The 13,218-nt window shown below is 37.2% G+C and overlaps 1 protein-coding gene across 3 annotated transcripts in view; it reads left to right on the top strand.

Moving 5' to 3' along the window:
- The window catches only part of ELAPOR2 (endosome-lysosome associated apoptosis and autophagy regulator family member 2), a 159,653-nt gene that overhangs the window by 79,723 nt on the left and 66,712 nt on the right, over positions 1–13,218 (top strand). For 2 of the 3 annotated variants that reach the window (XM_046669016.1, XM_046669017.1), the window contains exon 3: positions 11,088–11,283. In XM_046669016.1, coding sequence (XP_046524972.1) covers positions 11,088–11,283 — 196 coding nt within the window. Of the gene's footprint in view, positions 1–11,087; positions 11,284–13,218 lie in introns of those variants that run through there. The other variant, XM_046669018.1, reaches the window with a different exon arrangement.

Below are 13,218 nucleotides of genomic sequence, written 5' to 3'. Positions count from 1 at the left end.
CGTTGTCCTCCTGTCCCTAAGCTCCTCAGTCTCTTAGGCAGTACTGCTCTAGGAAAATCACTGAGATGACCTCATATACCTCCTTCTCTCTGCCAGCTCCAGAATTTGCTGCTTCTCTCAAGGGCTGGTACCAAGAGTCTTGTGTATGTGGGTATCACTCACCATCCGAGGTCTTGGCATCACTCAGACATAGCTTGCAAGTAGCGTGCTATTCTTGAACCACAATGCTCCTTATCTTCTCTCAGAATAAGGTGATGTAATGCCCATCTCAGCTCTGACACTTCCCTTTTGCACAAGTATTTCTAAAATCTTGCCTTGCCCCCCAGGGTCCCCTTGATGTTTTTAGATCATCAAAAACAATAGTCATTTTGGAAAGGCTTCCTGGGTAGGGTACCTTGTCTTTCTCTATCACTCACTGGAGAAAGGGACTTTTTGTTTCAAACCAAACCTTAGAAATAAAAGCCTGGTTACTGAGAGTAGGGAGGGAATTCCTTTGCTTATATCCTTTTTTTTTTTTTTTTTTAAAGATTTTATTATTTCCTTTTTCTCCCCAAAGCCCCCCGGTACATAGTTGTATATTCTTCATTGTGGGTTCTTCTAGTTGTGGCATGTGGGACGCCGCCTCAGCGTGGTCTGATGAGCAGTGCCATGTCCGCACCCAGGATTCGAACCAACGAAACACTGGGCCGCCTGCAGCGGAGCGCGCGAACTTAACCACTCGGCCACGGGGTCAGCCCCTGCTTATATCCTTATATATTTTCAGACAAGTCTAGAACACTGAAGAGGAAACAAACACAGCAAGCTATCTCTTCCTTTTGGAAGTATCTTCTATTGCTTACTCCTTCAAATATTACTCAGTCCGTGACTTCAAGAACAGCCTTAACATATCATTTTCTAGTTGGGGATGACTATTGAAGATATCTGTAATTCCATTTGGTGTGTTAACATCAGTCATAGTCTTGTGGACATTGTTTAACCTTGTATTTCGGTATTTATATAAACTTCTAATATTTGATTTTCTTCGATCAAAAAGTGCTGTCTTTGGGGCCCACCCCATGACCTAGTGGTTAAGTTTGGCGCACTCTGCTTCGGTGGTCCAGGTTCATTTCCTGGGCATGGGCCTACACCACTAGTTGGTGGCCATGCTGTCATGGTGACCCACATACAAAATAGAGGAAGACTGGCACAGATGTTAGCTCAGGGCGAATCTTCATCAGGAAAAAAAGAGCCCTGAATACAAAATGTTTTTCTTTCCTTTGTTTCTCTTAGATGTATATTGTTTTTTTTTCCTTAAAGATTGGCACCTGGGCTAACAACTCTTGCCAATCTTCTTTTTTTTTTCTCTGCTTTATCTCCCCATCTCCCCTCCCTCCCCTCCCCGTACATAGTTGTATATCTTAGTTGCAGGTCCTTCTAGTTGTGGCTCATGGGATGCCGCCTCAACGTGGCCTGATGAGCAGTGCCATGTCTACGCCCAGGATCCAAACCCTGGGCCACCACAGCGGAGCGCGTGAACTTAACCACTCGGCCACGGAGCCGGCCCCTAGATGTATATTGTTATATATTTGTATATGAGAGTAAATCATGGCAGTTTAAGTCAACTGCTTTTGATTGCAGTTTAGAAGTAAAAGAAGAAGGATTTTCATGGAAAGAGAGTTGGTTTTAGCTTTCTGAGTGGAATATTTAAAAACCCATTTCTTGGCATCATAGCTCTTTCAAGTGTAGGCTTTTCCCTAGGATTCAATACCTAGTCTCAGTTGTGTTAAGAGTTGGTATTGGTACAGCAGCAACTGCACCAGGGCAAATTGAGGCTGTTGGCACTGCATGACAATTGCATGTCACACCCTAAGTCTGTCCCATGGAATGCTAATCTTGAGAAATACTTCTTGTAAACAAAAAAGTGTGTCGGGCTTTTCTGTGGTGAAATACCTGTAAGTTTGGAAAAGGGTGAGAGCACTACATGGAGGGATGTAGTGCACATCTTCATATTAAAGTCTTTGAGAAATGTAGTAGTAATTTCTAGAACATTTACTGTGTGTTAAGTGCATCCTATTTTACCCAGAGTCTCCCAAGTATATTTGATGATAAGGCTCTTATCCACTGTATAGTTGGACACCTTAGGCTAACTTCTGCAGATACTGTTTTTGGAAACACAGATTTAATTACAAATGTCTGGCTAATTTAGTAAATTTTGATTGGAGTTACTTATACTATGATTTACATAGTTTCATTAAATTTGTTTGCTCTGCCAGGTTCAGTTGCAGCATGACTGCATTGGTGTCCCATTGAAGACCTCCCATGGTTGGTGTGGTATGCACCTGGGATTAAACTCTAGATCTGCAACTAACTTGAATGTCTTGGGCAAAATATTTAGTCCACAGCTATTTATTGAGCTTTAATTCATTCATTGAGCAAACATTTATTGAGTATTGCCTATATTCTTGACAGTAGGGATCCAAAAATAAATGAAAAAAAGATTCCTGTTTTTCAGGACCTTTCATATCTAATAAGGAAGCAGATGGGTAAATAAATTATTTATAGTACAGGGGCAAAGTACATAATAGATATAAATACCTAAGGTGATCTTAGCAAGGAGGAAGGGGTGACTTCTGTTGAGAGGGGTGTCAAGAGAGCTCACAGTGAAGCAGGTGTAAGTTTCAAGTTGAGACTCATCAGTTACCAGCTGAATAACCTTGGCAGATGATCTGAGCCCTGGCAGGTTCTTGTGAAAAACTGAGTCCTGATTTAGGGTTGAGTTGGGGATTAAATGCCATTCTTAATGGACCATCCATGTTAATTCTTTGAGGATCCCTGAGGCGAACCCTGTAGGAAGATGTTCTTTAACTCGATGCAAAGTGGCATGTGAAACATTGGCAGGAGTGCAGATTGGGGGCAGCACTGGGTTTTCTTTGGTGCTCTGTGAGATCTGCATGGCTGGCTCTCAGGGAGGATGTGAAAGGAGACAGAGATTCTGGCAAATCTCATAGGCTCCCATGTGTCATACCAAGGACTTAGACCTGGAGACAACCATTCACAGGTGTTTGAGGGGCTTAAATGAGGTGATAAATATAGTCTACAATGCCTGAAATCATAATTATATAAAAATATAACTTAATGATGATAAAAATAAGGAAAAATTATAATAGCCAATCTTTATTTGCTATATGCCAGGCACAGCTGTAAATGCTTTATGTGTATTCACTCAAATTCATCTCGTCATCCCAATAACCTTGTGAGGTAGGTCCTTGTATTACCTCATACTGATAGATCAAAGGCAGAACTGGAATTTGAAGCCAGGCAGTCTAGCTCCTGGGTCTGTGTTCTTAATACCTATGGTGTCCTGCCTCTTTGGAATACACTACAGTGTATGCTGAGCAAATGTTAGTCTCCTTCTTGAGGCATCTGTGCTCCCCTAACATTTACCTCTTGACAGAAATGTGATGCAAATTAATGCCCCTTGTAGGTAATTGAATTTCTTTAAAGATGGTATATAGAGGCTCAGATATATTGCTTTGTGAGTCATTAATTGATTAATGATCTATTTGTACATTGTATTCCTAATTGTGTATATTTTTTCTGGAAGGTAAGAGAATAACATTCAGAATTTAGGGCACATTTTTAGTTATATCGTCATATACAATGAGAAGTTAGTTATTTAGTGTTTTTTTTCTGTGCCTGGAAAACTGCTGGTCCTTGATACATACAGTATGCTTTCATTATTTAACATATATTAGAAAAATATTAGTATTTTTTCAACTATAGAAGTTCTTAATTTAGAATAGAGTCCTATTTCATTCTTCCCAAGAGGGGAGGAGCTGTAATTCTTTCATGGCTCCTAAGAAAACTCCAAACACTGGGATATTTGTTGATTGAATAACTTTGGTGTCATCAAATGAGACAATGAGTTCAGACTTTCATTTCTGTAGGTGTAATACAGAGGTATAATCAGATTTGTAAAAGTTTATTCTCTATGTAAAAGGACAGAAACATTTTGTGCTCAGTAGGCTTAGTTTGGAATGTCAATGCATCAAGGTCCAGGTGGGAGGAGTGCTGAAGTTCAGTCAGCTCAGCAACACACAGGGGTAGGTGAAAGGCAGGAGCGAAAAAGATGGTTGACAGAACGGCTCAAAATCAGACTTTACATCAATTATAGTGTTTGATGGGAGCTATGAGAGAGCTTCTCTGAAAAAAGTGTTTTCTAAGAAGATAAGAGAACTCAGCCCTCAGAACTGCAGAATCAAGGGGAGAGGCTATCAGGAAGGAGGGGGTGACTGACACTTTCTAAGGAGGAGGAAAAGTTCAGGATGACAAGAATCAAAGTGTTAGGACATAATTGGAAGTTGAGAAAACTGATTTCACAGATGCAGTGTTCTGCCCCCTTTAGTGACCTCATCAAATACTCTGTTTTCCTTCCCCTCACCTTCACCATTGTATTTTTTCTGTAAACCTGTGTCATCCTTTGCCCAATGGACTGGAATTGGTCTCCTGCCACATTGAATACTGAAGTCAAGAAGTTACAATAAAGTACATTTGTATTTTCTTTTTAAGATGAAAACTACCTTAGTTCTCTTTTTCTGACTAGTTGGGAAACTAAAAATTGGAAACTTTTTATCTAGGCTCTGCTAATTCAATGGGGGTTGTTATCTGTGGTGTTAGATGGATCAGCTTTTCTGCCAGGAGTTGGTGATTTTTTGGGGGAGGGTGTATCTGGTTGATTAGTCCTAAGAAGCACAGTGATGGTCATACCTGACAGCCTATGGGAAGGTCCTACCTGAAAGCCTGTGGGAGGGCTCAGTCATTGGACTGGATGTTAGAAGTGAGAATTGGTTTTCAGAGATGTAGAGACAAGACTTTCACTAAATATTCTTTTCAGAGAACAGTGAATTAGAGAACATTAGCCAGAACTGGTTTGTATTAGTGTATTCTTTTGTATGTCTCCTGTCTCACTTTCATTTTGTAAAATGAAAGGTGAAAATTATTTTTTATTCCTTCTCTAAGAATTTATTTATTTAAATATGAACTTAAAAATTATACCCCTATGGCCTACAACTTCATCCCCAAGTCTTAAAGAAATGTTAGATTGTTATCGATAGGATTGAGCTTTAAGAACTTGGTTCTAATAATTTTATTGTACCTCTTCGGAGTTTACATAGCATCTCGTGTGTTACTTCACGTGGCCAAGCAGCACCACTGGAACTAGAACTTATTCTTTTGACTTCCAGGCTATTCTTTTTCACCTGAAATAGGGATAGTGGATTTTTCTCAGTTTAACCATAAAAAATCTTCTGGCTGCATGGTACCACAGGGAGTCTGTTTACTGGGTAGAGAGTCGTAGGACTCATGGGAATCTATTGGATAGAGAGTCTGCGTCTATTGACTGTAGAGAAGTTGAACCAAGTTGCCCAAAGTCACACAGATGAGGAAATTTGGGATTGGTACTGGGAGGATTTATACCAGATAATCTCAACAGTCCTTTTGGTCATTCTGATAGTTTTATTACATATCATGATTTGTTCAGTCTATGATCAGGTCATGCCCCAGGTCACATAACTTGTGAAGTATAGTGGACCACTAATACATCTTTTCAATGCTCGTGAATATTTGCTCCTCACAGGAACATTACAGTGTCTGCCACTATTAGAATCTGGACAGTGTTACCTTCCATTATGCTCCTCCAGCCTTACATTGAGCATGGCAGACAGTTGATGTACTCACAACCAGCCTGCATTGTTGCCTTGTGTATTTTGACAAGAAAAACACCTTTTATGATAAATAAAATCTTCCCAGTTAAAGGGAACAAAGATTCCCTTTAGCCAAGGAAAAAACAAGCCTTAATCTGAATAAGAATACCAGCAGGAATGACCTGTTTGAATGTACTGTTTTGGATTCTCCCTGTCTTACTTTCATTTTTGTAAAATGAGAGGTAAAAATTATTTTTTTCTTTGCTAAGTATTTCACAAGTAAGAACTTGAAAAGATAGTGTGTGAATGTTCTTTTCATCACTAGTACAGAGGGAGGAAGAAGAGCTGAGATTTGCTGGGTTCCATATGATGTTGAGTTTCTCTTAGATGCCAGTGCCTGCTTTCTTTTATTTTCTGTGAGAAGAATTATAATAATAAACCTCACAGGTGTTTGAGACTTTAATTATCTGATCATGATAATTGACTGGATAAATGATTGATGAAGGTAAAATTTATTATTTTTGAGGTCCACAAAATATGCATTATTTTCCCTGTTTGTACTGCCCTTAATGGCAGTGAATGATAATAATAGTTGCAAGATTATCCTTCTTTTGTAGTCAATAATAACATTGTTTACAGCTTTAACCTTATTTTATCTTATTTAAATGAAACTAAACAATTGAAGGAAAATAGACTATTGGCTCATCTTAATTCTGAAATTGATTGAATTAGTCATTTTCCCATAAATATATGTAATTATTTTCTAGTTAACTATTAACTTAGGTTAACAGATAAGATAGAATTTTATAGTGAATTTACCTTAGTAAAATGTCAATTTGATCTATTTTGAGGAAGATAAGTATAGACTAGACTAGACTAGAAGTTCCATGAGAGTAATGGCTGTTTCCATCTTGTTCACCCAAATACCCTTGGTGCTAGTGTTTGCCTGCCAAATACAGGTGCTCAAGAAATAATCGTGGAGTGAATTAATGTAATATATTGTGATTCCCAGATGCTTACCTGTAATGAGATTGCATAGGCTCACTAATTCATCATCTCATTAAACAAGTAAATTGAAAATCCTTTTATTACCACTTATTATTGCTGTTTACTGTTTAGAAGACAAATTATAAATAACTGAGTTAAATAGAAAAATGGATGAATTATGAATAAATGTAATTGATAGCTGTAATCCTTCAAATCATGAGGTCTCTGGAGGAATAAAAAGCAAAACAAAGAGGGCCTTATGGTGAAAAGATTCAAAATAGATGTTCTTTAATGTTAGGCATAAATCATAGATGATAATCAGCATATGAATGATTCAATTCAGTAGCCATTATTTGCTACATTGTACTGGGTGATTTCATGATCGTAGTAATGCTTTGAATTTTCCTGTCTCTTCTTTCTTTCAGAGTGGTTTCCATACTCTCTCATAGAACCACAAGCAGTCCTCTGAGGGAGGATGGGAAAGCGTATTCTCATTGGAATGTGAATGAATGGAGGCACAGATGGTTAAGTAAAGTGCCCCAGCCATTTGCTAGTTGGTGACAGACTAATATAAATGCTTTTTGCCATATCTGATTCTTCACACCTGCATATTTCAACCTCGCAGATTCACAGTAGCAAAAGTAGATGTCAGAAAAAGAGAGGCATAAAGCTGAGAAAAGAATGTCGAGTTTAGCACATGACCTTTTGGTTATAGTTTAGCTTCAAGAGGCTAGGTTTCTAAAGGTCAGTCTTCCGAAACCAGATGCTTAGGTAAAATATTGTGAAATCCCAGAGTGCGCCCACTGTTAAGTAGTGTGTGATCTTGGGCAAATAAAGATCTTTCTGTTCTCATATTCAAGAACTTCAGAGGTTGCTTAGCTTTCATTCAGTTACTCTAAGATTTTGAAGTTGTTGAAGAAAAACAGTATTTATTTTAGAAATGATTAATTATTCAAATGAAATAGTCAACTCACATTTATAGCAATTACAACAGCTGTTTACAATAACTGTCTATCATCCTGCTTTTGTTGAAAGGATCCGAAGTTGTACACTAAATAAATGTGAATGAAGAGTGTAGTCCCTAAGATTATAAAAGCCCTTATAATCTAACTAAAAACCAAATGCCAAGAAAGCAGTGATGAAGTAGAAAGTGGATGTGGCTAAGATAGAAGATATCACAAAAAGAAAGTCTGGTCATCATTGGTGACTGCCAGAAGAGGTCGTTGGTGCTAACTGTATTGACATAATCTCATGGAGTAAGTTGTGTTTAGCAAGAACGGGTAGCTCTTCTCTTCCTTTGACATGTGGCTCTAGAGCTGGCTTCCAAGATGGGAAAAAAGATTGAGGAGTAGTAAGTGATTAAAATATAAATAACTTCAGCCTCTTTATCTCCATTGTATTATTAAAGGCCCTGTACCCATTTGACTATGTAATTATTCTGAAGCAATGTGAAATCATCAATCCAGTGGCAGAATTCTTATTGTCCCAGACCCCTGAATTGTATTATTAATAATTCTAGCCAACATTTATTGTGTGGTTTATGTCGGGCACACTGTTAAGAGCTCTACATGAAATATTTTATTTATTCCCACAACAATTCTTTGAGATAGATATTATTACCATTTTCCATTTACAGGTGAGGACATTAAGACTTATGAAAGTTAGTAACTTGCTAAAATATTTTGTGAATGTGTTTTCTGTATGTTTTTCAAGAGAAACCTGAGGGTGGGGAATGGTTATTGCTTTATAATGCACATAAATGTTGTTTAACAGTTCAAGATAGGAAGTGAAAAAATGATGTGAATTTATTAAAGCATTTAGTTGGAATTGCTAGCCTTTTTTGCATTGTTTATAATAATAATTGCTTGAATTGAATTTCCTGAGGCAGCAGCTTTGGAATCAGACAGACCTAAATTTGCATATCAGCCTTGCTTCTTCTTAACTGGGTACCTTTTTAGTCAGCTTAACTTAAATGTACTGTGCCTCAGTTTTCTTCTCTGGTAAGTGGGCATCATATCTCCCCCTGCCCCCCAGTTCTGTTATAATACAGTCAATCTTCATTATTCATGGGTTTCATATTTGCAAATTCTCCTACTTGCTAAAATTTATTTGTAAACCCCAAATAGCCTCACAGGCATTTGCAGCCATGTACGGAGCAAGAAAAATTTGAGTCACTGACCACATGGTCCTGGCTAAGCTCGAACAAGGTGACATTCTGCCTTCTTATTTCATTTCTCATCTTGTCAGCAAAGTATCCTTTTCACAGTCTATTCAATGCCAAGTTTTTCCCCCGCATTTTTGTGCTTTTTATTAGTGATTTTATTGTTTCAAATGGGCCCCAAATGTAGTGCTAAGGTGTTGGCTAGTGAGCCTAATGTCAAGAAGGCTATGATGGACTTTTCAAAGAAAATACATATGTTAAGCTTAGTTCAAGCATGAGTTATAGTGCTCTTGGACATAAATTCAATGTTAATGATTCAACAATGTATATTAAATAAGATGTTTTTAAACTGAAACATACATAAAACAAGGTTATGTATTGATTGGTTGGTGAAGATATTGTGACCAGAGGCTTGCAGGAATCCGACCTTGTTTATAGGAGCAGTTGTTCAGTATTTGCTAATTTCGTGTTCACAACAACTTATTTGACTACTGTGAATAGCAAGAATTGACTGTAGTAAATATTGACTACATTAACTTTCAACTTTGTCTCTCAGTTTTTTCTTTCTGGCCTTAGACAAGGAAACATCTCTGAAAGAGTTGGAGATATTCTTAATGACTTTTACATTGTGGTGAACACTCTCTAAAATAGTGTCAGTGTGTTTAGAAGACACACTTTACAAACACAATCTTCTCCTTTTTAGCTTCTAGAGTTCCTTGAAACAAGTTATCATAAAATATTACTTATTAATTAAGTTAAAAGTTCAATTTTGGACACTAAACTGTCTTCCAAGAGAACTTTATTTTATCAGAAAGTAAATATACTATGGTTATTATCTCATTTTTCAGAGATAGAAACTAAGGCCTAGAGATATGAAGTAACTCCCTCAAGGTCACAGAATTAGGAAGTGGTACACCCTGGTCCCAGGATAGTTTAACCTTGTAGCCAGTGTGCAATATTCTTTGCTTAAACTTGTCTTATTTTCTGATGTTTTACTAATTTTAGGATCTTGATGCAAGAGTTAGAAGTTCATTGTACAGCATCTTAAGCTTTGCTGAAGAAACTATTATATTTATTCAGTGAATAAGTAAGTAGATGAGTGTGGGGTTTAGCTCTAATTCTTTAATTAGTTTTTCAAAATTGGCTTGTTTTTATTTCTTGCTAAGTTTCCAAAAGAGATGTGAGGTTTTGCTGCTTTGCTCTCTGCCGAGAGATTTGTTTCTCTTCATAGGATAATTTGGAGGTTTTATTTTCTTCTTGTTTCTTTAATATCCTGATTAAAGGATTAGAAAGCCCTTTGCTATATTTGAGTCACTAATACCACTCTGAGCACAGAACCACACACTTGGGGGACATAGATTTGCATTTGTTGAATGAATAATAGCTTAGCCTCAGAGCTGCCTTCTTTTCTGTAACTGCGTCAACTGATCTTCACGTTGTCCGTGCCTGCTGTCTCTGCATACACTTCTCAGAATTATCAGAGAATGTGACATCAGTAATAAGATATAGGTTGTGGAGATGTCTAGGCTGGAGTTGTGAATATTGGAAAAGTGGGCTTATGGCTTCATAGTTAGGATACTTGTTTAGCTATTGCGTGTGAAACACTGCCCTCCCATCCATTATCCTCTTTATGTTTCATTCTCACTCACTGGATCAGCCTTTTAGTCGGACTTAGTGTTTGTCAGATACAATTAGTAATCCAAAAAGTAATCCTTGTTTTCTGGAAGCTCAGAGTCTCCCATGAGCTGATAAATGGTGTGTGTGTGTGTGTGTGTGTGTGTATGTATGTGTGTGTGTGTGTGTGTGCGCGCGCGCGCGCGCGCGCGCATGCGTGCTTTATTGGAAGTATTGCAAGAAAAGTATTGTAGGAACACAGAGGGAGGCACAACTGCCTGCATGGGAGGTCTGTTATGAAGAGAGTCCTTTCTGAGTTGGAACAGGAGTTTTCCAGGTAGAGCTGGTGGGTTGTCAGTGTCTCCAGAGAACGAAGAGCGTAGCAGCAAGAAAGAGGATGAAATATTTTGGGAATGATATAAATTTCGTTATGGTTGGAAGAGGATGGGACAAGGGATGAGCCTGGTAAAACAGATTGGGCCCAGATTGTGAAGTGCATGTAGTGATAAGAGACTTTGGAAAGCTTTAATTAGGGCGTGACATGATCAGAGCTTTAGAAAAATAATTCTGATGACAATGTGAAGGGGAGGAAGTTGATGGGGGAGTGCAGTGACTAATGGATTATACAATCTTCTGCCTTCCAGCTTTCTCCTGTGCTTCTGGAGAGTATTTAGAAATGAAGAACCAGGTATGCAGTAAGTGTGGTGAAGGCACCTACTCCTTGGGCAGTGGCATCAAATTTGATGAATGGGATGAATTGCCAGCTGGATTTTCCAATGTTGCAACATTCATGGACACTGTGGTCGGCCCTTCTGACACCAGGCCAGATGGCTGTAACAAGTAAGAATCCAAAGGAGCCTTTGTATCTTGACTGAATACTTGGGAAGTGTGTGGTTGCTCTTTTTCAGAAAGAAGTTGGGGGTAATCTTGGTCCTGACTGGGATTATAGATAAACTAGTTGCAAAGAGTCATTTTTTTGGACAGTCATTATGAATAATGTAGCTGAATTTTCATGAGGTTAAAATAATTGCTCTCTAGACGTAATATATATTGTATCAGAAATTCAATAAAGCTATTAGAAAAATAAATTAATTTTCTAATAATATAACTACATTCAAGCCAGTGATGTTTCTACAAACCCTTCTCTAATTTTTAATGGATGATTTCAGATTTTTTTTTTCTTTTCCTCTGAAAAGAAGAATGCATAACCTTAATTTAGACCCTTGATTATCTCCTGTAAGAGAGAGTGGGTTAAATACTCACTTCTTTGCTTAATTTCTACGTTTTACATAGGAGATTATTGGCTTTGCCTATGACAATGCTGGAGGAATGTTAAATTGTTTTGAAAAAACACAGAGTGTTTACCTTTGGGCTGTAACCCTTCCTGTTCTCTTGCACATTGACTATGTAAAATTTCCTTTCATGTGGCCGTGATTAGGAGAATTAAACTTTAGGACATCGGCTATCTTCTGAGAAGAAGGGCTTCTCAGAAACTCAAAATTTTTGCAATGAGCTAAGGATGCTGGGGAATTATTTAGCTGTGCTAAAAGATGTGTTCTCTCCCTCTCTCCCTTTTGTCCTTCCTACCTTTCCTCAATCCCTCCTGCTTTCTAGCTCTCTCTCTGTGCCAAGTGACATTTTTGCTTCCTGATAATGGCCATTTCATTTTATAGGGTTATGACATTAGACGTCATTAACAGGATTATTTCTCAAAATATATATGTAAATGTGTATACACGTGTGAATAGATATGTGCACACATGTGTATATATACACACGTGTACTATATATATATATATATACAAATGTATATATGTGTGTGTATATATGTAGTTTAAATAAAAGAGTTCCTTATGGAAGGTGTTAGTAGGATGTTATGGGACCTCAGATCTTTGTCTTGGTAGGCAGGAGATATTGACGTCTTCTTTTTCTACTTGGAATAGTTTATTCATTAAAGAAATTGAATGATAAGCAGAAGTTTTTCAATCTACTGTCTTCTAGTATAATTTTCTTAATGTAAATTTCAGTCTGATATTGCTATGATTACCTCCCTCCTTCCCTCTTTTCTTTCCTTTTTTCTACCTAGTCAATCTTGCAATTTTTTTACTTCTTTATAGTTGGTTGGGTCATATAGAAGATGTATGTTGAACTTCAGAAGACATTGCCAAAGTGTTTTCTAAAATGGTTGCGTCAGTATAGACTCCAGCAGTGCGCTTGAGTTCTAGTTACTCTGCATTTTACTGACATTTGTATTATTGTCTTGTTTTATTTTAGCCATTCTCGTGTGTCTGTGAAATGATATCTCCTTGTGGTTTTAATTTGCATTTCCCTTCGTATAATGATGTTGAGCACTTTTCATATGTTTGTTGTCCATGTGTTTATTTTTTGTGTGAGGTGTCAAAATATTTTACCCATTTTCTACTTTTTTGGGGTTATTTTATTACTGAGCTGTTAGTTCTTTGGTTATTCTGGACATAAGTTCTTGTCATGTATATAGTCATATAATATTTAACATATAATATATGCATATGCACATATACATATACGTGTGTGTAATATTTCCTCCTAGTCTGAGGCATTTGCCTTTTCATTTTCTGAAAGATATTTTTAAGTTTAAAATTTGAAAAACTACAATTTATCAATTTTTTTCTGTTATGATTAGTATTTTTTATATCTTCAGATAACTTTGCTAATTCTTGATTACAAAGGCTAAAAATTACAATATGCATTATTATAGTGTAATTAGAGATACTGTACTTTTTCTTACGTAAAACT

This window comes from Equus quagga, chromosome 8 (genome assembly GCF_021613505.1).
Source record: "Equus quagga isolate Etosha38 chromosome 8, UCLA_HA_Equagga_1.0, whole genome shotgun sequence".
In the NCBI taxonomy this organism is placed as follows: domain Eukaryota; kingdom Metazoa; phylum Chordata; class Mammalia; order Perissodactyla; family Equidae; genus Equus; species Equus quagga.
This window is presented reverse-complemented; position numbering and strand designations above follow the sequence as displayed.